The 27,191-nt window shown below is 39.8% G+C and overlaps 1 protein-coding gene across 7 annotated transcripts in view; it reads right to left on the reverse strand.

Annotated features, from left to right (window-relative positions):
* The window catches only part of BIRC6 (baculoviral IAP repeat containing 6), a 168,878-nt gene that overhangs the window by 75,508 nt on the left and 66,179 nt on the right, over positions 1 to 27,191 (reverse strand). For 5 of the 7 annotated variants that reach the window (XM_072140848.1, XM_072140851.1, XM_072140847.1 and 2 more), the window contains exons 29-49: positions 26,780 to 27,126; positions 25,747 to 25,966; positions 24,366 to 24,499; positions 23,210 to 23,347; positions 22,921 to 23,048; positions 20,356 to 20,487; positions 16,970 to 17,185; positions 15,764 to 15,947; positions 15,312 to 15,470; positions 14,762 to 14,895; positions 12,613 to 12,766; positions 12,132 to 12,248; positions 10,117 to 10,271; positions 9,188 to 9,314; positions 7,403 to 7,513; positions 7,187 to 7,320; positions 5,351 to 5,478; positions 3,980 to 4,542; positions 3,417 to 3,592; positions 2,355 to 2,451; positions 1,248 to 1,442 (exon numbers count right to left, since the gene is read on the reverse strand). In XM_072140848.1, coding sequence (XP_071996949.1) covers positions 1,248 to 1,442; positions 2,355 to 2,451; positions 3,417 to 3,592; positions 3,980 to 4,542; positions 5,351 to 5,478; positions 7,187 to 7,320; positions 7,403 to 7,513; positions 9,188 to 9,314; positions 10,117 to 10,271; positions 12,132 to 12,248; positions 12,613 to 12,766; positions 14,762 to 14,895; positions 15,312 to 15,470; positions 15,764 to 15,947; positions 16,970 to 17,185; positions 20,356 to 20,487; positions 22,921 to 23,048; positions 23,210 to 23,347; positions 24,366 to 24,499; positions 25,747 to 25,966; positions 26,780 to 27,126 — 3,749 coding nt within the window. The remainder of the gene's footprint in view (positions 1 to 1,247; positions 1,443 to 2,354; positions 2,452 to 3,416; positions 3,593 to 3,979; positions 4,543 to 5,350; positions 5,479 to 7,186; positions 7,321 to 7,402; positions 7,514 to 9,187; positions 9,315 to 10,116; positions 10,272 to 12,131; positions 12,249 to 12,612; positions 12,767 to 14,761; positions 14,896 to 15,311; positions 15,471 to 15,763; positions 15,948 to 16,969; positions 17,186 to 20,355; positions 20,488 to 22,920; positions 23,049 to 23,209; positions 23,348 to 24,365; positions 24,500 to 25,746; positions 25,967 to 26,779; positions 27,127 to 27,191) is intronic. The other 2 variants (XM_072140850.1, XM_072140852.1) reach the window with 2 other exon arrangements.

Consider the following 27,191-nt stretch of genomic DNA (forward strand, 5'->3'; position numbering starts at 1 on the left):
TAGGGACCAAGGAATGATCAATGATACATGATACTAGATCCTTTTAATCATGGCCAAAGTGGCCCCCCTCGTGTAATCTACGCATGAGCCTAGAGTCCTCAGACAAAATATGCATAAATGGTATCCCTCAAGGCAGAACCATGGGGGAAAGGAGGAACAACTACTACAGAGAGTGGAGATATATAAAAGTTTTTTTATTTCAACCAATGATAATCATAAAAACAAACAAAAAAACATATAAACATAGTACATATGGTGCGGTAAGACACAAGGAAAGAACGGCATACAGAGCCCAAGACAATGTAGAAACATAGAACTGTACGTTGTTGTACAGAGCCTAGGTGGACCGTGTATGGTGGGGAAACCTCTGGAGTATTAGGCTACACAGAATTAGCATAACAAATCATGTAACACCAGTGTGTGGGTCTGCCCTGGAGTATTAATGGTGGAACCTTTTCTAAAAATAACGGGGGGTGGGGGGGGGGGGTAATTGTCACAAAAATAGGGAACCCCTATCCATTAATACATCCCTGGATGTCATTATACATCCGACTTGGCCTGGATTAAGTATGACAATAAAAAATATCATACTAGTAAAATTATTAATTATTACTAAATCACACACTTTTTTTTTTTTTTTAAATGAATTAAAAGTTATATTTTATTCTCTTACACACACACACAACTTTTTCTATACTCCTCCTGTTTCCCCTTCCCCATCTGATGCAAACAATTTCTAGTAGGTGGTGTACACCATGAGTGTTTTCTAAAAGTGAACACACAACCAATCGAAGCCTGTAAAGTATGTAAGTAGTGTTAATCACCAATTTCTATGTTCAGAAGCAGAGAGCCTTCTGGAGCTCGTCTTTCTGCCTTCAGCTGGAAGGCGGCTCGCTTCAAAATGATCATATCTCTTGAACCCTGGCACAATTCTGGTGTCCTATTAAAGAGGAGAATCTCTCCTTTATTAGAAACACAACCTCCATATTATATGGAAGTTGGAAATAAAGTTCTATAATTTTTTTTTACTGTAACAGTGAACAGTTTTCTGATTATAGAATATAGAAGGGAAGATCATCGCCTTTCATACGACACCAAATGTGTGTTTCTAGGTGGTACGGTTCAGGAGATTTCACCATTTAAATTTTATATACATGCTACATGAATAGGGCATGTGCAAATAGGACTTATATATAGCGTATAGCAGTCGTGAAGGGGTTAATGATCTAGTTTAAAAATCTACATACCAAGAGGAGCAAAGTTGTGAATCCCCTCTGCGTTGTCAGGCTCAGAAGCCAGCACTCTTGCCTTTAAACTGCTGTCCAAGGTTTTACTGGGACCCGAATCAAGAAACTTCATAATGGTAGACACCATGCTCCTGGCTGTGTTAACAATGGCTCTTGTGCTCGTCACCATGTTATTGCAGATGAGCTGTACGCCACCTAAAAGATGAACAAAATAATAAAATACATAATTATGCAAAATTAGAAATATACAGATAAATTTGTGAATGACGGGTTCAAACTTCTATAATGCTAGTTGGGAACTTTATACTAAACCCCTTAATGACCTAACCCTTTTTTGCTTTGGGTTTTGTCTTTATGACAATTAAGGACACTAGGAAGTACAATTTGTCCGCAGATAATTAATATTCCAGGCAATGTATTGGGGAACATGAAAAATTACACAAAAATACACCTATTTGTTCTTTGGGTCAGTACACTGCGAAAGCTAATTTATATTCTGTTTTAAAATATATTTTTTTTTAAATTAAAATCTTTGGCAAAGTAAGGGGGAAAAATTAGCAAAATTGTGATGCCAATTTTTTAACACTTCGGTGTATGGAGCTTTGCAAGGTTAAATATTTTGCCTGGGCCCCCTGGCTGTTCTTGGTGTATCTTACCCTCCTGTTACACCCTGCCTGTGCTTGGACCTACTTACCTTGTGACATAGGCTTTTGACAGGTTATATAGTGAGGGTTGCTTCACTTGTTTGTTATACTCTTGTATTGCATGTTAACTTTTTCGTTTACAAAATTTGTTAACATAAATACCATGTAAATGTCTAACAGCCAGAGGGGGTTTGTGAGGTTGACTATATTGTACTCACCTCACCAAGTCGTGTACAGTGTGCTTCATTGCACCTTTTAAGTGTTTTTATGTTTTTGAGCTCGTGTCGTTATATTTGTTCTAATAAAGATTATTATTGACAATTGCTGGGCTGGTATGACACTTTTTCGCCATGTGTATTATTATAGTGTCTATGGCCTAAATATAACATCACTTGTGGGGCAGGACTCCACTTTTTGTATATGCAACTGTAAAGTATTGTCTCTACAAGAAAGAAATGCATACCCATATCATGGAAAGCTTTCAAGGCCTCACTAGTATCCAAAACTCTCAGGATAAACCACAGCAAAGGCTCCGACAGCTGGCATGTAGATAGAGAACCCTGAAGAAACAGAAGACCATATAATCTTAGCAATTATCAATGGTAGATGACAGCAGGAACTAAAGACACACATTTGGGGCAACAAGTGATGAGCAGACCCGAAGTGCAAAGTTCGGATTCATACCAAGCTTTGCAGGTTTGCTTGCTGGTTAGGCCAGTTGTTGGTGTTGGCAAAGATTGTAAGCCACAGGTAAAGCGTTAACACCCACAATTCATATAATCGCAGCTGGTGCTAGCATGCCGGCCATTTTAGGGATGATGACTACGATCCGAAATGGCGGTGTGGAGAGCATGCACCAGTGTTATTTAAAGACCACTGGCAACTTTGCCAGCGGCCTTTAATCAGCACCTGCAATCAGTGCCACGGGTGTCACTGGCGGAATTGAAACCAAATTTTAATGTGTCCGCTCATTACTAGTAACAACCCTTCCTTAAAGGGGTTTTCCCCACACACCAAGTTAGGCCCTATCCACAGGATTCGGCCCAACTTGATAGGTGGGAGTTTCAGTGATGCAACAAGGGGTCTGAATGTGTTACCTGGGACCCCATCGGACCCCTCATTTTCGTGATCTGTGGGAGTTTCATCAGTGAGACCCCCACCAATCAGCAAGTTAGGCCCCAACTTGGTTTGTGGGAAAACCACTTTAAATTAGGGCTAAAGAGTTCAATTAAATCCATAAGATGACTACAGTAGCACCCTGAGAAGAGAGAGGTTTCTGAAATTACTTATTGCAGAGAACAGTTCAGCCTGAGAGACCATCCTTACACTTGAGGGAGTGATCTACACTAGAATGAAGCATCCTTTTAAAGTAATGTTGACCACAAAAACACCTATGCAAGTATGACTGATTAGGTTTGTCAGGGTTATCCTAGAATGGCCAGAAGTAATAGATTTTTGGTGGCTAGAGATATGTATATATTTACAATTATATGCTACATAAAATAGTTTTAAATAAGAAATTTACCTGTCGGCCCATATATCCACACGCCATGTAAGTTAGAATAGGCTGCAGCATCACTTGAACACTGGTGGCCTTCTTACTGAGAGTAGTAAGAATAGTGAACAAGCCATCACCTACTGATATAGCATCCAATCCTCCATGAAAGTTTTCGTGTTTCGTTAAATGTAGACCACTTGCACCTACAAATAAACGCAGAAACCGAATATAGAAGATTTGCATTATTAGGATTTTCTTCAACGCCAAGAAGGAAACACTATAATACTCTATACCTCAATACCCGAGGCGAAAAATTCCTTTAAGATAATATAGATATGCAAAGTACAAGTAATGTATGTCCTAACTGCCCTGATTATTTACTTATTTCAAATGTTTTATGCGCAAACTATATATCATGTAGTGCCTCCATGATGAGGTTTCTTTTTTATATTCTTAAAGTTTTTAAATATTAAATCATTTTTAGATGGATCCACAGATCTATAATCATTATTCCTCCAGACAATCATGTGCATTATCAAAACAGAACCTGAGAAAAGTAACCTGAAAGCGGTCCCAGACGTAAGACTTACCAATAATCATAGCCATTGCACTGCTGTTGCATTGGCCCAGGGCAGAGAGAATTTGGCTCATAATCTGCTGGTTGGCTAGCACCAAATCAGCCACATATGCGGTAGAATTCTGTGTAGCTGAAGAATTGCTGTTGCCATCTTTCCCACCATAGACTTTCTCTTCATCAGAAACACTGTCTGTTGTGCTGCTGACAACGGGTGCACGGGCACTAAATTCCTTGTTACTCGACAGTGGCAGCTGTACCAGAATGTTCACCAACTTTAATAAGTCAAACATCAGCTGATCACGTGTCATTTCTCCACAAACGGCTTTGGCATCACCAGGTCGTATGATGTTTGCAAACAAACCTCCAAAGCAGGCCCGAGCCCCGACAGAGCTGTCAGATCCACTGCGAGATACCACTTTGTCAGAGCAGGTAATATAGTGATGAACCAGGAAAGTAACGGATTCTATGACAGCAGAAATGGTGCTGACTGAGACCACTTCAAAATTTTGTTCCAGAGTGAATTCTAAGAGTTTCACCTGAGCGTCTAGCGGCCCTTGTCCGGTTTGAAAAGCACCTCTACAAAAGAAGAAAAGCCATCATCCGACCCAAGTCATTTACTAAAATAATAAGTGTCCATTTTATGGGGTTTTATATATGATCAATATGTCAATATAAATAAAATGGGCCACATTTTTTTACAAGTTCAAGAGTATGTTTTCAGTGTTTAAGCAAGGTAATCTCCAGACAAATACGCTGAACATATAAAACAGCCATATACTGGCAGACAGGCATCCTTTTTGCCTCCGTCCGCACAATATATATATACATACACAATGCTGAAGGAAACACAGGCTGTAAAGACATTTAAAGCTGCATCTTTCCATGCTACTTACTCCTTTTCAGAGACTAATACTCAGAAAAACACAAAAAAACTTTTATAAAATGATATGTATACCATGTATTTTTGTATGTTATTAGGGACATACTATTAAAATAGGGTGAATCTAATATTATATTGTGTTCCATCTCTGACCAAACATGTATGCATTATATTCTACAAATCATCTATTTTCAGCAAAAGTCAAGGGTGAATCTTGCAATCTTCATGAGTAACAAAATACTTTTCAGAACTTTTTACACATTATATTGTCACCATTCTCCTAGGTCTGCCTGATAACAGTACATAGAAACATTCCCATTTGGTGACAGCCATTTATTAATTTATTCAACAATTTCTAGGTGGAATAAGAAAAACCACAATGCAATAAGAAAAGATTCTCCAAATTTGTCAATGAAAATACAGACCAGTCCGGAGATTGAATTGCTTGTCTTTAGTAGGTTAGTCCAGTCTCTTAAAACTGCTGCAATGCAAAGTGTTGCCTACCTCTCAGTGGAAAGTATGTGAATAAGTTTCAGTAAGAATTCACTGAACATCTGTGGGCTGGTAGCAGAAAGATGGACTTGTAGTCGCGTCAGAAATTCCTGCATTGCCTGAGTAGCAGTAGGCCCAACCTAAATAGAAGAACAGTGAAAAAACAATTTGCTGAATGAGGATTTAAAAGTTTTTGTACAAATATGAACCAGTCTGCCCCCAAATCCTGAGAGTTTGGCCCAGAAAACGCACTTTGTGTACATTCAGTAGAGTAATAAAGTTGGAGTCATTCCAAAATCGTAGGTAATAAGTATAAGCATCTGGTAATAAATATTTACTAATGTGCATTACATGTATATTTCCTCCATGATAATTAGCCTAAAAGACTGGCAGGGGAACAAACAACCTACAGAAGAAATAAGCAAGGCTTCGATTAATCCAAAAATACATACATTTTATTCACATCTCAAAAGGAGGGGGGAACAAACATCTAAAAATAAGTACACTGTACTAGAGGGACACACAGAAAAATACACCAGCAAGATAATGCACAACTCCCAATTCCATTAAAAAAATTCATATATGTACAAATCCATACATTTATATTGGCAAGGAAGGGGTCTGTATGCACCAGGTCCTATCCAACAAAAAAAACATTAAGGTAACAGTATAAGGCAGTGATGGCTAACCTTTTAGAGCCGGAGTGCCCAGACTTCAACTAAAAGCCACTTATATATTGCAATGTGCCAGCACAGCAATTTAAGCAGTAATTTATTTCCAATTTTCAATTGTTCAGCCTCCTAAGGACACCAACACAGTTGAAAGGAGGAGGGCAAATTCGTCTAATATTGTAGGAAGATTCTCCAGGAAGATTCTTTGAGTCCTGTCTGTTGAACTTCATTCTGGGGTGATGGCCTAGGTGCCCACACAGAGGGCTCCGAGTGCCGCCTCTGGCACTAGTGCCATAGGTTCGCCACCACTGGTATAAGGTATAATCAAGATAATCCAATACTAGCAAATTCAATATGTTCAAATGTTGAGGTAGACTACCAACATGGGAGACAAGAACCTGGTGCCAAGTCATATAGTGCTATTATATTATAGCTTATCTTTTACCTGGAGTAAGAGAGCTGGCGCCCACCCGGATGACTGACACACCTTGATGGTGTGACCCTGAAGTATTTTTCTGTGTCCCTCTAGTACAGTGTACTTATTTTTAGATGTCGGTTCCCCCTCCTTTTATGAGATGTGAATAAAATGTATGTATTTTTGAATTAATTGAAGTCTGGTACATTTCTTTGTTCTGTAGAGAGAACAGAATCTCTGAAGAGAGTTCAGCATGTCCATTTCAGATCAGGAATTCTAGGTTCTGACCGGTAATTCCTGCATGCATACAGAGAGAGTGTCCGAACAAGCAAGTTTGTGGGCTACCTGTCTATACTTCAATGTTATACCAGGTAACTCCATTTATGTGACAATTTTAGTTTTTGCATCCATGGGTAAAGTTAGTCAAGGAAAGGGACTCCATATTGCATATGTCTAACTCCTATGTCCCAACAATAGTCATGCTAGGATAAATTCAGTGCTTTCTATGGACTGCCAACATAAGTTGCATACATATTCTGATGGTTGACAATCTTTTAAAGAGCCATACTAAAACTTTCAACATCCATGTGCTTAGGTCCCAATGATCTTAAGAATCCTAGCATGAAACCTGTGAACCTAATATTGGTTAGCTGTGGGGAGCTGTGTTTAAGTTACTGGACTGCTATGCACCAAGAGATTGGAGGAAAATACGTAAACCGTGCAGATATTAAAACTTTGCTATGCAGACTTATGTATGGTTACCTGGGGACTGTGCTGGTTGGTCCCATGAGGGTTTGTTCCTGAGAGAAATTTCACAAGGACATGGAGGAGGTTTGGATCTGAAACCAGCAGCTGGGCAGTGTTTTCCTGAGCTCCAATAGAACTGCTGGGTCCAGCTAGAAAATACAATAATGCTCACAATAACAGTGCACATGAAATGTGGGGACAACAGACATATGACCATCAACTTCAACTCACAGTTCAGTTGCATGTTTGTCATAAGAGTGAGGCTATGAAGCACAAGGCACCACGTCCGCAGTAAAGTATTCGGATGCCAGGCGAGTACAGTTAAAAAGCTTGTAATAGAAGCTGGAAATAGAATACAAACATACTGGGATTATTATCTGAACAGAAGACTAATACATGACAAAATATTACTTAGGAATACTATTTTTGTCAGTTCCATTCAGCTTGTTTGAATTACTTTGGTTTAGGATGAGTAAATTCAATTAATTATGCTTTAAACTTATATGATCAAAACAAAAAAAAATAACACACAAAAAGAGGAATATGCAAAGTTTGAGGATGTAAAAGGAATACATCCAGTGCCATTTTAAAGGAAACCTACCATGAGGAATCTACCAATAGAAGTAGAGCTGATGGTTGATTCCTCCTGCCTGCCTCTGCCCTAATCTGTAATTTCATAATTAATGACAAACTTTCAGAAAGCCTATCCCCTATGACAGTGATTGCAAACCTTTTAGAGACCGAGTGCCCAAACTACAACCAAGACCCACTTATTTATCGCAAAGTGCCAACACAGAAATTTTATTTGGGATTTATACTCCCTGCTCAGTCACAACACCTTCCCACTCCTCCAGTAGTCCCAGGTAGCACTGTGACTTTAAAATAGCTCTGTACACAGCAAGTCATGGGCTGTCTGGGATTGCAGGAAGATATCTGGAGTCCTCTCTGGTGATGGCCTGGGTGCCCACAGAGAGGGGTCCGAGTGCCACCTCCGGCACCCATGCCATAGGTTCGCCACCACTGCCCTATGACATGACTTCACAGAACAGACAAACCAGTAAGGATTCCCATGTATTAGTGGTCTCTAAAAACACAGATGGAAACTGATATAAGTTAACAGGTTCGAGTCGGAATGTACTCCAAACTGTACTCAGTGCTAGTCGGTACAATGAAATTATGTTGAATCAGTGCGGTCTAAAGTTCGGCGCCTATTCTTTAAGGAAGAAACTTCCTGGTTTGACCATTAGCCTTCTTACCTGCAATCATGGATTAGTTGCTTTGTCAGCTTTGTGTAGCCATCAAAGACATATTTTATAGCATTATCCGAGTGCAAATGATACTGTATTCCATGTTTAGACATGCATGTGCATATATATAATTTGCTAAATGTAAACTGCTGCACTCATTTACTGTGCATTATCTATGAAGGTCTGTCATTATATATTTATATATGTGGTAATGTCTAGTTACACTTTTTATAACGGTTGGGCTTTGCTACCTGCAAATACCTATTGTCTCACCTGGGATACACCATTTAATGTGTGTAATTTTAGTCATTTTTAATCATTGCATTTCATATATTTTTGTGACAAATTGTGATCAGACTGTTTTTCTCTTAATGTTTTTTGTGGTTAAGTATGTGTTATATTAGCCAACGTAGCCTGAAATTTGGGCATTGAATTATAGGGAGCCGTGTACCCATCCTGGAAAACTTATTTGTAGATTCCTTACCCAGTATCCTTAGAGGAGCATGCATGGCCTTTAAGACTCTGTATGCCTGCACATAACCCCCTTACCACCATAAGACAATAGAGCCCGAGTTTACATCTGAATCAGTTTTTATTGAAGAATCTGTCAAAAATGGCAGACAAAATAGTAAAGCTTGTTTTATTTCCCAGCAAGTCCAGCTGGGATTAAAATACACTGTTAATCGACCCGCACAATGATAACCAGCATGAAAAGGAATATTTTAGGATATATAAAGCTTCTCTCCTCTTTTGACTTTCATTTTATTACCTTGATTCAGAGAGACGACTGGCACTCTATTAGCATGGTATAAAAACAGGTCACTTCCATTTTCCTTGCCCCCGTTGGAGCTAGAATTTAGGCTCAATGTGAGCCATAATTGTAAAAGAGACTCCAGCTATAGTAATTAAAAAGAACAAAATTGGTGTATGAACAAGTATCTACCATTAAACAAAGTTTGCATATACACACTCAATTGCTTGGCTTTAACAAGATCACTTGTCTCTTGTACATAACAAAAAGTCAAATTGACTAAACCCTGCCGAAATCTCTCATCAAAATACACAAAGAATTCACTGTGACATGGTTCAGCAGCATGTCAATTATATGCTACTTTGTTGGAATATTTCTAGTGTGGATCTCAACATAAGGCTGGTTTTACACAAAAGTATCCATACACCCATGCTGGAGAGAGGAGGACGAGTGCTGATCATCTCTCCCCTCTCCATAGGGAGTGTGGCACATCAGTACTTACGGGGAAATATAGGGAGAGCTCTATCGTTTATCCCCTGTATGGCAGGGCATGGTGGGCAATATGTCCAACAAAATGGAGCAGCCAAATCCTGTGTCTATATCCAGAACACAATTAGCTTGTCAACTTTAAAACCTACAGGATCCCATTTTCAGCATGGAAAATGTATGCCAGAAGTGACAGTAGCTTTAAAGGACATCTACCACCAGATTACTGGTGGTAGACTGTCGACACAATCTTGCTACCTTAGGGGGTTGATGCCACTGTGTTTTCATATTTCCATGGGGTCCAGTATAAGTAGGAAAATAACTTTATAAAAATATGTAAATGAGCCTGAGGCGATCAGGCTGATGTCACCTGAGTGCCTTATGGCTCTGCCATGGTATAATCTGGCTAATAACAAAACCTAGCACAATCTGGCTAAATCTACAGCCTACACAAAACCAACCTGGACATGATGCACTTGCAGCATTGAAAAGAGCTTGTTGAAGCAGGCACTGAGCATTGGAATGGAAGACGACTGAACAATGAGTTGGTTTGCCTGACTGGAGGCATGAAGCCCTCGTAACAAGGAGTCGTCTGTTCCACTGGAAGGCTGTGGTACTGCGCAGGAAGAATACATTCAACAACAACAAGCAACAGGTCACAACAGTTACATTTAGTGTGAAATATACTTCCTCTAATTATAATTATTTAAAGGGAATCTGTCATCAGGAGCCCTTTTTTCTGGCTCCCCCATGTCCCCATAGAGAATAATCGGTTTTCAGATAAAGATTCCTACTCCTGTCATTCTGCTGCCCCCACCCTCTCCCCTGACATTTCCTATCTGAACTTCTGGGTCAGCTGTGTACTATGAACGGTTATATATGTGCAGCATAATATGTATAGAATGATACACATCCTCCATTATTTAGTGTGTCTGTTCAGATTCTGGGGCATCATAGCAGCTGCTGTAAGATTGGGGATAAGATTCTGATTGGTGGCTAAGTGTCTGAGATAGTAGCAAAGGATAGGAGTTGAACACCCTACAATGTGGCAGGTATCTCCCTTCCATAACAGGTAATCAAAGATCTTGAAAATGATTAGAAATTAAAATGCAAGAAATATTGGAAACTTAAAGGGAACTCGTCATCAGGAGCCCTTTCTTTGGCTTCCCCATGTCCCCATAGAGAATAGTGTACACATTGCCAAGTTGTTAAAGTAAAACTGTCTTTTTCCGAAAAAAAGATAAGTTAGATAGATGAAAGTTTACCTTACTGTAAGCAAAGCTCTGGTTCCCTAGACCCATGAGGGGGCCAATGAGGCATGCCCCCGCCCACCCTTGGGAAACCACTCCATTGTGTATCCATTTCAAAATTTAAAAAAAACCCTCCCATGTCTTCCATATCTCCTCCCCCATGGCAACCCCCATCAGGATGTCAAACATGTCTGCCCCACTCCTCACTGGCCACTCCCAGGGGACTAGGGACACAGCTCTGTTTACAGAAAGGTAAATTTTCATTAAGTTTACCTTTCTGTAAACAGAGCTGTGTCCCTAGTCCCCTGGGAGTGGGGGACCAAAGAAAGGGCTCCTGATGACGAGTTCCCTTTAAGTTTCCAATATTTCATGCATTTTAATTTCTAATCATTTTCAAGATCTTTGATTACCTGTTATGGAAGGGAGATACCTGCCACATTGTAGGGTGTTCAACTACTATCCTTTGCTACTATCCTTTGCTATGGGGCCCCTGAATCTGAACAGACACACTAAATAATGGAGGATGTGTATCATTATATACATATTAGGCTGCACATTGCACAGCATAATATGTATATAACAGTTCATAGTACACAGCTGGGCATGTATATACAAACATGTATATTTTCTGAGGGGGGTAGGGGGCCCCAGTGAGATGTCTGCTGTGGGGCCCTGTCGCTTTAAGTTACACCACTGGACACTAAATTTAACTTTTGACAATGCCTTTAAAAGGCATAGTAGACTATATACTTGCCCCTCTGGTCCAGCACTGTGCCTCCAGTCACCACCAGTCTCTAAGCATTGAAAGGTGCAGCATGGATGTTACAACCACAGAGTGCACCGTGCTGGACCAGAGAGGGGCAAGAACATCATCTTCGTTTTTATAGTCTATAGTCTAAAAATGAAAATAAAATAAAAGCCCGGACAACCCCTTTAAATTCATCACTTAAAACACTGTGGGGCAGATTTATCAAGTGTCTTAAAGTCAGAATATTTCAAGTTGCCCATGGCAACCAATCAATACTCTACTTTAAAATATTCATGAGCACTGGTAAAATGGGCAACTAGAAATATTCTGACTTTCAGACACTTGATAAATCTGCCCCAGTTTGTAATTTCCATTAAAGTGATTATTCATTTTGCATGCTTCTTAGCATCAAGCCTATCCACATATTTTTCATCCAAGATTATGAGTGTCTACATAAAACATCCAACCATTCACTTACGTGTAGGTGATGAATTGGTCAATGCTTGCAGAATGGAATCCGCTTCAAGGGTGGACATCATTTTCAACATTAACTCTGCTTGCTGTTCAAGACCAACTTCCAAACGAGCATCTAATGCTAGAGGAAAAGACAGCAAGAATCATCAGAATACATGATAATGATAATACACAAAGGATAAGAACTATTTTCATTGTTGAATATCTTTTATTAACTTTTGCATATACACTGCAAGAATGTCTCATAAGAGCTCATTAGGAGCATGTGATTTATTAGAACCTTTGTGTGAATAAAAGATATGCATACAGAATACCACTTATCCAACAGAGTTATATAGCAATTAAACATAAAAAAGAAAGGTAGTGACTTCTCCCGCCTTCTGTATAGATGAAGTACAATCGCTTCCACAAAACACCTTGGAAGACAATTTACCACTATAGTATGAAGTGCACAAAAACACATTTATGAGTATTAAGGTGCTCACCTTGAGAGACAGAGACCGTCACAGTTTGGGTACCATTTTTTTCTGTAGCTGCTGCTGGTTTTGCTACTGGAATTCCAACACCTCCAATGTAAGGATTGTAATTGTAGGTGCCATAATCTGCACCCCAATAATCATACCAGGTGCTGCTGATGGGCTATGGGTGAACAACAAATTCACATAACTACATGACTTTCAATAACAATATATGGTGTGCAACACAACTCAAGGCTTAGCCACAAATATACAAGTCAACCATAGTCAAAAGCCTCTCACTCTAAATCTAAAACAGTTCCCTACACTGTATTGACGAGAAGCAAAGACATTGAAACAGCACAGTTCAGAATCTGTTCCTTCTGGAATAGATATACTGACTTTAATTGCACATATCATTGAGCTTCCTGAAAAAAAAAAATCATGCTTGATGTTAAAAGGAGGCTGCCTTACAAGGTAGCTAAGAGGCAAGGTTTTCATTACCCATCCAGGAAAATGTATTAGCATATTTCAAGGAACGCCTGAGCAGAGCTTAAAAGGCTGCATCTACAAATGCCTGCAAGTCGTCCTTAATTGGCAGCTGTAAGGAGAGCTCTTACTTCCCTTGTGACCCTATTATAAGGGATGAATTAAAAAAAAATAATAATAATAATAATAATAATAATAATACTCTTGTAAAAAGTTTTCCATGGTAATCGACCATGGGTAAAGCCTAATGATATTTTTGTGGGTAACCATTTACATAGTTTATTTTTACCTTCTACATAACAATCTAAATGTACCATTGCTATAATCGTACTGACTGCATAGTTTGTTATGTTTGAATACTTTTACAAAAGAAAAAAAAAAGTACAGAAAATAACTTCAAATTCGGACAGCCAAAATTTGTAGTTCCTTGGTCTAGCAAAGCTCACAAAAATCTAAGGCTTTTTGCCTAGAACCCTGTCTTTTTTATTGGTACCATTAAAGTACAGGCAGTCCCCGGGTTACGTACAAGATAGGATCCGGGGTTTTGTTCTTAAATTGAATTTGTATGCAAGTCAAAACTATATATTTTATAATTGTAGATCCAGAAAAAAAAAAAAAAATTTGGCCCCAGTGTCAATTGGAGTTTAAAATATTTTTGCTGTAATGAGACCAAGGATTATCAATAAAGCTGCATTACAGACACCATACAGCTGATCATTGCAGCCTGGGACTATAGTAAAGCATTTAGAAAGCTTCAGAGGTCAGAGGGGTCTGTCTGTAACTATGGGTTGTCTGTAAGTCGGGTGTCCTTAATTAGGGGACCGCCTGTACAATGTAAAGTATAAACTTTTGCCTAACTATACAGTAAGCAAAAATGAGCAATTTACTAATTTACTATAATTAGCATGTGTTTAACAGAAAGCAGAGGTTTAACCTTGTCCCCCACAGCCTTTTGTCCTGCATTCTGGTAACCATGGGTAACCGTACAGAACAGATAGAGAAGAGGCTTATTGGGAGAGGAGTAAAAGAAAATAGGACCTGGAGTGATGCCACAAGCATGCGACTTATCACATGCTTCACGTGGTCCAATTACAAATATTCTGTCCTGAATGCCCTCAGTGATCTGGCTTCACTGCTGATCTCACAACCAGGATGTGCAGCCCACTATAGGAATAGGTGAATATGATTTTATAAGCAGGGACGATAGATAAATATGAGGTTATATCTTAGGATAGGAAGAAGCCAGAAGGATGATCCAAGTTGGAATTGTTATAAAAGACTCTCTGCAAAGAGTTAGTATGTGCTCTCAGTGTTTGCATGGGTTTCCTCCAGTTTCCTCCCACACCAAAACAAACATACAGTGCTGCGTAATTTGTAGGTGCTATATAAGAATTATCATCATCTCTCCAGCTGTGCTAAAATTAATTTTTGTCAGTAACTTTACAGTTACGCATTATGTACTACATAAAGCGCTTTGATCACTTTGATTTAAAAAAAAAAAAGATTACAAAAGTGAACTGAGAGGAGGCTTTTTTTTTAACATATCAAATGCAAGTTAACTACAAACTGTCAAGATTCTGATTCAAATGCAAGCAATTTCTACCATTTTCCATGTGTACATGAAAAAAACACGTACAGAAAAAATAATATATAAACAGAGCAAGATTTTAAGTCATAAAGATCAACTTACCTTGAAGACTTTGGCTGCGAGAGGATCTTTTTCCAAATCAATATCTAAAGGATCAATATCAACTTCCATCAGGTCTTGCAGTAATTCAAGGTCAATTTCTTTATCTTTATCCAAAGATGATAGAGGAGGAGCACCTTTGGGTGATGAAAACAGCTTTAATACTGCCAAGTATTGAGGTCTGCACCTAAACCCCTAGGCCATGAGGATGATTACTGGGCAATCTTAAGGCTGTACTTTCATGCTTTCCACTTGACATGTTAAGTAACCACTTCATAGAGAATTATCGTGACATTGCTTGTAAAGTTTTAGATCTAACACTATAGATATCTGGGGAATATAATAATTTGTCTAACTTACAAGATAGATATGTTCAAACAAATATTAATCCAATAATACAAGAAAACAAAAACTACCTTAAGAGTAAAGTGGAAACTGCAATATATGGAATGCTCAAATTAACACAAATATGGGAATATAACAAGAATATAGTGAACATGCTAACCCATAACTGAACCTTCAGAAGGATCTTCCTTTCCACTTTGCCTATTACCTGTAATGTCAGTAGTTAAAGGCTCATCCACCGCTTCCACCAATGGTATGAGGGAGGACTGCTGCAAAGAATCATCGGAGTCCCCAGCCGAAGCAGCTGCCTCATCTCCCATTGCACCTTCATCCAGGGCTTCAGCTGCTATAGGGGCCAACAGCTCTCCTGCAAGGCCACAGTAATGCATTTACTTGCATTAAGAAAAAAATTTCTCTAGTTCTTATAAAATTTGATACTAGCTTCTACATAGCCTCTTTAGCACTGCTGGCATTTTGCTATTAGGGTTTCGTTTTTTTGTTAAATATATGGATGGTTAACAAAGCCAAGTCACCTTATCAAGTATGGTGTGAAGCGCTCAAATACTAAACTTATACAGAAAATATTCTCAGTTGTGGAATTTTACTTTCAATTGCAAAAACCACAATAAATGAAACAAACCAGAAACATTAGTCCTGTACCTGCCAAGATGTCCTGTAGCATGCACGTCAACGAGTATTGTGCCCAGGCCCCGCCCCAAGAAATGTCTCCTCTGTTGAAGTCGGTACCAACCAAAAGCAGTAGAAGTCTTTCCAGCTGCTGTTCATTCACCACCTCACACAAATGTATAGTTGGACGGGTAGCATTCGCTATTCGGGCAAGCACCTGACAATACAAATATGAATGCAAATGGCGATTATTAAAAAAAAAAAAAAAAAAAAATCAAGAAATCATGGCTACTAATATTAAAGTACATGGGGAAACTGCCCTGTGGAATTGATAAAGCTTGTTTGCACAAGTTCGCAAAAGCAACCGAAACACCAAATCTGCACATTTGGAGGTACATACACTGTGGGGCTAGCTATCATGTTTTGAGCTTATGCCATCTGTACAGAAGTCTACACAGTAGAAGTGCAGTAGAGGTATTCACAGCAGGGATTGCTGCAGTTACTGGATCAACCCCTAAAGTATCAAGCATCGCTTATTATCCCATTAAGTGCTTAAAGAGAAATACATTTACACCTAATGTGCAAAAAAGCTGCTGCTGCTTAATTGGCAAAGTCTCCGTAAGGAGTGCTCGTACTTCCTGTCCCTAGTCATAAGCCACTCACTCAGCTAAACCAGTTCCCTACACTACTGAAGAGATGCAACCACACAGAAACAGTGCTGTCTACAGTTGAGAATCTCTTCCTTCCGGAATAAATATTCTGGTTCGGTTCACATTATGTAATGAGACTTCCTAAATCATGCTAGATGTTAAGAGGGCTTCCTTACTAGGTAGCTTAGAGGCAATGTTTTCCTTATCCCATCCTAGAAAATGTATTTGCATATTAAACCAACCACTAACTGGTCCATGTTTTCCAGCCTTCTTAGCTCTGATTTTTAACTGTAGCATTTGAGTATGGTTCATCCTGACAAAGTTTGCTCAGCCTACATTTCTGCCGCATGGTGAACTGTTAATGTATGCCATCTTCAGAGACTTCATAAACAGAATGGGGGGGATTTATCAGTGTCAGAGCAGATTGCTCTAGTTGAAGGGATTTCCAGGCTATAAATATTAATGACCTATCTAAAGGTCATTAAAAGGCAGTTGTGAGAGTTGGACAACAGGAAGCCCCACAATGGGCTGATAGTAACACTTATTTATTGCGGAGGTCATTAAAATAGACAAATGGAAGGAACGGTACCTTGCAGACAAAAAGGAGTAGATCAGCATGGCAAGTGAAGTCCATAGATAAGAGGAAAAGAGCTAGTTTCTGCACAACAGAAATACAACGCTCATGTGCCAATGTGAAAGGCAGGGGCTCAATTTCTGGGCTCTCTTTTGTTGCAGATACTTCTGTGTCTTGAGAAGACCGAGGCCACTCAGCAGTGCGGCGCAGTCGTATTAAATCTTTAAAGTGCTGTGAAAAGTACAAAAAAAAATATATGGGTTTTAAGACTTAGATTACATAATGCACAATCACATTACACTATCATTTAAAGGGAACCTGTCACAACGCAAACACCGCTAAGCCCAAAAACAGTAGCTTCTTCTGTAAATTGTAGATCCCCTGGAGCATATTTCTAGGTTGCAGCATGAAATGAAGTGAAAAAACATAATTTATTCTTTTGTACAATGCATTCAGGAAACCCAGTGTCCTGCAGTCAGTCTGCTCTTCCCACACCATGCATCTGGCGCCTCATCGCCGAGTCCTAATTGTGACATAATTCTCTGGCGACCCAAGAGGCAGGACTGGGAAGCCAAAGCAGGTAGAGCAAACTGACTCCATCCTACAAAATCATTGAAAGATGATATTTCATTCATGCTGCAATTTAGAAATATCCCAAAAATACCTCCAGCAAACAGCAGTCTCATGTGCTGTACTATACATATAATATATATGTAATGATAGTTTGGGGCAAACGGGCAGACTATGGTGATTTTTCATAGTGTAGCGGGGGATTTTTTAAAAATTTTATTGGGAAATATTAATGTGCATTTTTAAATATTTATTCATATGTAAGGTGTGGTTGTGTTTTAACTATATTTATATTTTCCCGATGAGGTCATAAAACCCCCCCTGGTGGACACTTCCACATTCTTTATAAACATCTGTAAGACAATTAAAGCAGAGGAGCTGATTCTGCAGGTATCTGAAGTGTGTTTTACAAGTCTTGTAACAATTGTAACTGCCTGCTGTGCCACTAGACTGCTCACTATCGGCAGGACATAATAAACTGACTGCTCAAGTAGAACAAGTCTAGTCCTGTCTGTCTGTCTGTGCTCCTAACGTGTGCATACAAGGACTGTTACATCTCCATATTAACAACTAAACAAACTGAACTGTGGCTTAACCCCTTAAGGACGCAGCCATTTTACAGCTTAAGGCTCAGCCCCATTTTTTGGATTCTGACTTGCGTCGCTTTATATGGTTATAACCTTATCAGAGCGATTCTGAGACTGTTTTTTCCCCACATGTTGTACTTCATTATAGTTGTTTTGGCTGATAAGTTTTGTGTTTATTTACACAAAAAAAAAAAAGATGAATTTTTTGAAAAATTTGCCATTTTCGAAATTTGAAGTCATTGCGTTTTCAGGCAGATAGATTTACCAACTAAATAAGTTGCTGAATATCATTTCCCATATGTCTACTTTACATTTTCATCATTTTTGAAATGTCTGGATAATTTTTTTTGATGTCACAAGCAATCATTAATTGCTTGTTCATGATAATACCCTGCAATACTCATGTATTGCAGGGTATTAGCAGTGTCAGCCTATACACATGCATAGGCTGGCACTCTGCCAGTAAGATGACGTCACAGACCCCATCTTGCTGGCAGTTATTGCAGGTAACTCTGGGGTCCAGATCGGACCCCAGAGTTGCTATAGCAATGATCGGCACCCCCGAAAGCGGCTCGGGGGGGGGGGGCAATCGTGGGGGAAAGACCCCCCAAAGCCACGTTTAATGCCGCAGTTGCGCTGACCGCTCCGATCGCGGGTGTTACACTGCGGTGCCGGCTATCAGTTAAAGCCGACACCCAGTGTTTCCCGATGCCAGTTGGCAGTCACTTCGCTCAGCGTCCGATATATCGGACGCTGAGCGTTAAGGGGTTAAAGTGGTGTAGTAAACCTACATGGAAGGTTATAGAAGCTGGTAATAGGATTCAGCTTTTAATGTGTTGGGTACAATTTTATATCACTACCATCAATGCAGCATGAACTAATGCATTTCATTACTCAGGCAGGCGGTGGCCATTGATTTCATACCCTCGGCTTATACTCGCGTCAATAAGTTTAACTTTTTTGTGGTAATATTAGGTGCTTCTGCTTATATTCGAGTATAAAATTGTAATAAGCCGAGGAGGATCTGTGTAATCAAAACAATCAAGCTTTTTTTTTACCATTATTAATTTGAATTGCTCAAATTATTTTGGGGGGTACCGTATATACTCGAGTATAAGCCGAGACCCCTAATTTTACCACCAAAAACTGGGAAAACGCCTGCCCCCAGCAGTATCCAGCCTGCCCCCAGCAGTATCCAGCCTGCCCCCAGCAGTAAAAAAACAAAAACAAACAACTTATATACTCCGGTGGCCCCGATGTGCCGCGCTGCTCCCCCGATGTCTGTGCGGCTCGTCTTCAGGCTTCTGCGCCAGTCTTCTTTCTTCTGCGTCATACCAGGCAACGCCCGGGAGAGAGCAATGGCGGCGCCTAGTATGACGCGCCGCTACTGATGTCATACAAGGCGCCACCCGGGGGAAGAACATGGCGGCGCCCAGCAGAAGAGAGAAGACGGGCGCGGAAGCCTGAAGACGAGCCGCCCGGACATCGGGGGAGCAGCGCGGCACACCAGGGCCATCGGAGGGTGAGTATATAAAAGATTAAAGTATTTTAGGGATTATTGACTTGTGTATAAGCCAAGGGGACGTTTTTCAGCATTTTTTGTGCTGAAAAACTGGGCTTATACACGAGTATATACGGTATTTTGATGCTTTAGTGGCAATTTAAAAAAAAATAAAAAATTCTAATTACTAAAGGAAGCTGCAGCATTTCTCAATGAAACAGCCTAGAAATTGAAGCCAATCTTATTGCCTATGCTGAAGCAGTCATCAGGATCTGTGATGACATCATGATGGGGAGGAGCCTTCCTCTTATAAGCTCCAGCGCATCCCGTGCAGACTGAATAATTTTTTTCTAGCCGCCTCCATTTTAATGTAAACATTGGTTCAGATTTGCCACTAAATATAATTCATAGGCTGTCTATTACCGTATTTTTCGGAATATAAGGCGCACTAAAAATCCTTTTATTCTCTCAAAAATCAAAGGTGCGCCTTATAGTCCAGTGCGCCTTATATATGAACCTTCCTTACAGACAACAGCTGCCTTGAACTGTGCCCAGGTCTGCCACCTGCTGGTCATTCATCCTTATAATCAGGTGCGCCTATAGTCCGAAAAATACTGTAACTAGTGGGCAGTGCCTGCAAATGCGCTTAAAATCAGGACTGCCCTCTAGAACAAACAGCCTATTTAACAGATTGGTGGCATTCATTTTCCTATGAAATCTGCTTACCTTAGAAATCTGCTTACCTTAGAAGTGGCTTGTTTAAGCTTTGCTTGTTCCACCAGCAGCTTGTAAGAGGACCCTTTGTTGCTCTGTATTTTCTCTTTTTCTATTTGCTCTACTAAAGCCTTCTGTTTTGCCTTTAGTAGGTTAAGTTGCTAGAAGAAAAGTTAATTTATTAAATGATATAAATAACTTTTGTCAGTTTACACAAGTGACCCCAAGCACTCTCTCAAAATGCTGGTTCACATGTGGCAAAAATAGAATTACCTTATATACTCGTCTATAAGCCTAGTTTTTCAGCACAAAAAAATGTGCTGAAAACCCAAACTCTGCTTATACTCGAGTAAAATAAATAGGTTTTACCAGGTTTTTGTGGCAAAATTAGGGGCCCCTGCTTATACTTGAGTCGGCTTTTACTCGAGTATATACGGCATGTAATTATGGTTAAAATAAAAAGTCTCCACAGCTGTGCCTCCAAGAGTATTGGTGGGCGGCAAGAATACACAGCTTGTTATGTTCATATATTACTGGTTTCCATAATAAAAAAATTAGAATTCAGCAAATTATTGCTCATATATTGAAAAGTTATACAAAAAGTATATTGGAAGATTGTAACAGTTCCTCGAGTTTTTCTAGATCTCTGCTTGCCGTCATTCTAGAGAAAGCTTCTATGTTTCCATCCAGTGGATAGAAATCGGTCCTTGGTCATGTGATGTCACACAGGCGCATGGCTCATTATATCACACAGCTCTGATTACTCTGAGCTCACCTCCATAATTAAAGACTGTGTACGAGGATGCACGGATATCAGGCAACACCTTGCTTTTTTCTACTTCATGTCACCCCCCACATGTATTCCACAATTTACCTGAAGGTGAATTTATACAAGCAAAATTTATCTGCTTCAATGATGACCTGTATAATCCCACTGTTGGTCACATCACAAAAAGATTAAAATCCAGAGGCTATAACAAATTAACCTACTCATATCAATCCTTCCCTTAAAAATAAAACCAGACAGGAAATGTTACACACTAAATCTAACAAACAGAAAAATATTACGGGGGCGTCCCATCCGATCACTTTTAGCACCACATACAGTCCCCAATACCAAGATGTTATACATATAATTTAAAAAAAACACAATTCTCCATCAAGACAAAGTTTTGTCTGAAGTATTATATAACTGGGTTCGTTATGTATATAGAAATGCAAAATCATTGCTCCCAATATGTTTGTTACACAAACTAATAATACATCTTGATTAGGGTATAAAGGAAGCGCTAAATGTGGACATACTCGTTGCAATCTATGCAGATATAACTTAAACTCCCAGTTTAACCCTTTCGTTACCATGAAATCTCTCAATATAAACACTCACTTAAATTGCTCAAGTGACCATGTAGTTTACTTGGCCGCCTGTCAAATGTGCAATGTCCAATATGTGGGCTGCAATATACGGAGTTCGAAAAAAAAAACCTCTGACAGGTACCTGTTTAATTCTATTTAATTCTATTTCCAGCTTTAGAAATATAGCAAACCTGTTTCAAGCCACTAAACAAGGGTCTACTTTACCTTCAGGAATAACTATTATCTATACATTTCTACGATGTCCACGGTTGTGATGTTTCTAATTTGTCTGTCATTCCCATTGAGCGAGTGTCCCGCCCCCCACGGGGAAGTGACTGGACAAGGTTACTACGTTCCCGAGAATCTTACTGGATTTTAACTCTCCAGACTATGTTCCTATGTGTATCAAGAACAGTAGAAACTGCACACTCACAGTGGTGGTGCTCAATGTGAGATTCTTAATCCAATCCGTATCAAATCAGATAACATGGCACATGTTCTTTATTCTTATTAACCTCAACAAGACCCTAGATCTGGATGACCGAAACGTCGTAATTTTTGATATGTTGCTTAAACGTCCTCTTTATTTCACATAGTATAGCCTTCACCATAATATAGAAATACTCACTAAAATAAAATTAGGAAAAAACAACATTCTATGTGCCATGTTTTGTAATTGAATTCCCACGTGGTCTTAGTAAAGAAACATTAAATCTGTTTTACAGTTAACTATATATGCCATTTATATTTCCATGTTTAGCTCTCTTATTTTTTCACTTCAAGAGGTTTGCCCAATTTGTCACGTAACCACTTGACTATGGGTTAAATACTCAGATTGACACTCATAATGGACATAAGATTATGTATGTTTTTTGTAATAAAGTGAAACTAAACTACTATTTCTGGATATGACTGGAAGCTGGACTCACCCATTTTATCACAATTATGGACAGATTTCTATCCACTGGACCCAAACATACAAGCTCTTTATAGCAGGACAGCAAGCAGAAATCTAGAAAACTGAGGAATTGCTGCAGAAAGTATATTAGAAAATTGTATGACTTCCTTATACAAACAAAATCAATTATTTGCTGAAATGGGAATAGCACTTTAAAGTTTGTAAAGCCAACATTTATACAGAATTGTTTTCTGTTAACTAGAACCAGATCCAAATCCAAAAAATGTAAAGAAGCAAAAACACAAAAAGCAGTCTGTATATTCCACACCATACAGATTACCTGTTTGTGGTGAACAAGTTGCTTTCTGATCTTCCTGGAGTACAGCCTATCCAAACTGCTGTTACCTTTGGTAGACCGGCTTAGACTTTGTGTGTGAAGACTATTATTGATAAAACTCCACTGATTGCCTGCAAAAAGTTACAAAATTCAATAGCTAGTGGCTATTTAAAAGTTAAAATATGCATTCTTATTAAAAAAAAAAATTAAATTCAAAATAAAAATTAAAAATGCATTAGGAAGGCCAGATGCAGGTTTTGTGGAGGATAAATAAGCTATACGTTACAAATACCTGAGAGGAACCTCTCCCTTTCTTTGCCATTCAATGGTTTTTTTGAGGCTGCAGCTTCATCTTCTACAGTGGCAACATAATCCAGGAGACGAGAAACTAGCATGACCACCCAGCTTATCATAGGAATGTCTAGGACACCTATGAAAAAGCACAGAAAAAAAAACCCACATTGAATTATGTTGATTAGAATACTGCTGAATAGTGTAAAATAAGAACCCCATAACCCCTTAAGGACGCAGCCATTTTGTAGCTTAAGGGTCAGCTACATTTTTTGTATTCTGACATGCATCACTTTATATGGTTATAACTTTTGAACACAGTATTTTTCCCCCATGTTGTACTTCATTTTAGGCTCGTATGATCCAAGGTGTTAATATTTTTGCAAGCTAAATAGGATATGTGCAAATTATCATGCTGCTATTTACTATGGAACTGACAAATGTTCTAACAAAGAATGCATAAGCTGAATTTTTTGAAGTAAAAATAACTTATTCTGCTAAACCGCTGGTGTGGTCATTGTATTGGACACTGTTCATAGAATGCGGTAATAGGGGAGAACTGGAGGATCTCCCGTCCTAGACCACTGCGTTTATATATAATCAAAGAACTCCACATACTATTTCTTTTGGTGTATGAAGTTTGCCTATACAGGTGCATAGGCTGACACTTTGCATTTAAGATTACGTCATAGACGCCATCTTTCAGGCACTGCCTGCAGGCAGCCCTAGGGTCCTGATCAGAAATCAGGGCTGCCATAGGAACGATCGGCGCGTGAGGAGATCAGGATGGGGCCATCAAGGGCCAGAGACCACTAGAAGGCAGTTTAAATGCCACGGTCATGCTGACCATGGCATTTAACGGATTATACACCCATGATCAGAGCCCACTCCGACCACGGGTGTCACACTGGGGCGTCAGCTGTTTGTTACAGCTGGCACCCTGTGTATCAAGATGCAGGCTTGGTTCCGATCTTGAACTGAGCCGCCATTTGTTTAGCGTCTAATATATCGGACGCTGAGGGCCAAGTCACTGCGCTCAGCGTCCGATAAATCAGGTGCAGATTGGGAAGGGGTTAAACACTTTTTATGCAAGTGTGAATGCAGCCCAAGAGGCAGAAGTATAAATGTAAATGTAAAACAGGAGGAGTGCTACTTACCTTCAACACGCCGGTACACAGGAAGATGTGGTTGTAGAGGTGACAGAAGACTGTCTAAAAGATTTAATAAACTTTCAAGAACTCCACTGTTACTAAGTGATCTTTGGCCTATGCAAGAGAGTAGCATGAAGACTCTGAGGGGAGAGAAAACTAAATAAATAATCTACAAATAAAAGATACATTAATGACAGCTCTGAGTTCTAATATTTTATTCAAAATATAGTATAGGGCAGTGATGGCGAAACTTAATGGCCGAGTGCCCAAACTGCAACCCAAAACCTCCCTTATTTATCTTAAGGTGCCAACCAAAAATTAAAGCAGTAACTTATTGCTGCCTGTTCTTCAACAACTGTCAATCATATTGGCCTCCTGAGGACAGATACACAGTGGAAAAAAAATATGGAAAATTTGCATCATTTTAGCTTCTTTACAGTGTCCCTCTGTACACACAGAAGGTCCTACAAAAATAATTTGGCCCCGTTTACTCACTCTCCCTCTTCCTACAGTCCCAAGTAGTAAAGTAAGAATCCCTTTAATGACTGAAAGCCGCATCTTTTAAGTTGCATGGAACTGCATGGAGATTCTGCCCATGTGCCCACAGAAAGGGGTCCGAGTGCCGCCTCTGGCACCCGTGCCATATGTCTGTCACGACTGTTATAGGGAATACTTGCAACACCAAATGACAGAACGGAAGCCTCAGTATATACTATAATCAATTATTTCAAATCACCTAAACATGCTGCTGCATTAACTGCCTTATACATTTCTGCATCATGCATGCTGTGTGCATATAAAGCTACTTGCACAAAAAAGTGCTGTTCTCAGTCTGCAGACACATAGGGGGATATTTATCAGCCATTATATGGCAGTTTCTGTTATAGAAGCGCTGAAATAATCAAAATCTCTTGCGCACTGGCCAGAAATCATATTTGAGGTCACGCCACCATGTGGGTGTGAGGGGCACAGCAAAGTGAGCAGGGACAAGTGTCACTGCCCGTTTACTTTCTAAACTATTCCAGGTCTGACCTGGAGTACTTTTGCAAGCCAAAGCCCCTCGGTTATCTGGCGGGACAGGGGTAGGAATGACCATCATAAGCAAGATATAGGCCATGCCCCCTGCACGCTCTGATTTTTGCAACTGTCAGTTTGGTCATACAAAAGCATTTATCAGTGTGCTCTACATTGAATATAAATATTCTATACGTGTATATATGTGTGTACAAATATATGTGCGTGTGTGTAGGTGTGCATGCGTGTAATTGTGCATGTGTGTAGCCTATATCAGTCACACAATTACATAAAAAAAGCAACTACCAAGTCAAAAGAGAAAGCAAATAATAAATGTACACAAATATGACGTTGCTCATAGATATAACCATACCGATCTTGAGGGAAGATCAGAAGTTGTTCCGAGTTATAGAGTTCCTGCAGCACATTAGAAAGAAATTGTCCCCACCACCTCTCTGCTCCACAAAGTTGAACCAGCAGGAGACCTGTGTGCAAGCGTATTTTTGGGGTTCCACTTATACACAAATGCTTGAATAGCTCTTCACAGGCCTGAGCGTGGAAAGTGTTCTGAAGCACTGCTGGCACAGAATGTCCTGCAAAGAATCGCAGATTTGTCAATCAATATTGTCAGGTTTGTCCCTAAACATTTTATTGAGCACTACAGTATCTTTGTTGATGTAACGCTATATTCACACTGCCGTTGCCCGCCCGTACCGTACCGGGCAACGGCAGTGTACGGGGAGAGGAGGAGGAGGTGAGCGCAGCTCACCCACGCCCCTCTCCATAGCAACCTATGGCGCACGGCGCCGTATTACGGGAAAAGATAGGACAGGTCCTATCTTTTTCCCGGGTACGGAACGGTACGGTGCCGCACCGTACCGCTCCCGTAGGGTGCCGTGCGCCCATAGGAGTGTATGGGGGACGTATATCGGCCGTATATACGTCCCCCATACGTTCGTGTGAATATAGCCTAAGAGTCATTGAGTGCTTGATTTCCCCAATTGATCACAGTTTGGAGTTGCTTTCGTCCACTGTACTGCCGTACAGTGGACCAAGACATCCATACGACGTGTAAGGAGAGACCCGTTCAGAAGTTTGCAAGAGGGACAAGCATCTACTTATGACCCTGATAAATGGTGTTCTACATACTGTATAAAAATGGAAACAAAGCTTGGTACACTATGTAGTAAGCACATAGACCATTTCAGCTCATTTGCAAATAAAATAAATGGGACAAGCTGTAGTATGATGGCAAAGCTACTGCAGAATGAAGGTAGCCAAATGCCATCAGCTCTGTACATCTGCTGATACGATGATAAGAACCCCTCCCAATCTCCAAATTTAAGTCTATCCGAAAAACAGACCGTTATAAGTCTAACAATCTTAAGAGGACCTGAGCAACTAACCATTGGAGGAGTGAAGGAGACTAAGCAAAGTGTCCAAAAGGTAACGGATGATCGTGCGAAGTTGCTCAGTTGAAGACGTATGAATCAGCTCCCTGGAATCAAACTGTTCCTTCAATGTTTTCCTGCTCATACCCAGAGCAACTTTAAGTCTCTGAACTGCGTGATGGGCCAGGTTCAGCTGGAGTTGAAGCTGTATGCAGTCTTGATAAGCAGAAAATACTCTGCTGTCCTCTTCAACAGCTTTGTCGGGTTTTCTTAGAAAATACTGTGCGTTGTTGGCGCTGTTCAGCGGTGGGAGATCAATGCTTTGTAGCAGAGTTTCTAATCGGTGGCAAGCCAAATTATACCTATAGTTGGAAGAAAAGCAGGCACATATAGAAAGCAGTTCCCCTAAAGAGCACTTTGGATTGAA

This window comes from Engystomops pustulosus, chromosome 3 (genome assembly GCF_040894005.1).
Source record: "Engystomops pustulosus chromosome 3, aEngPut4.maternal, whole genome shotgun sequence".
In the NCBI taxonomy this organism is placed as follows: Eukaryota; Metazoa; Chordata; class Amphibia; order Anura; family Leptodactylidae; genus Engystomops; species Engystomops pustulosus.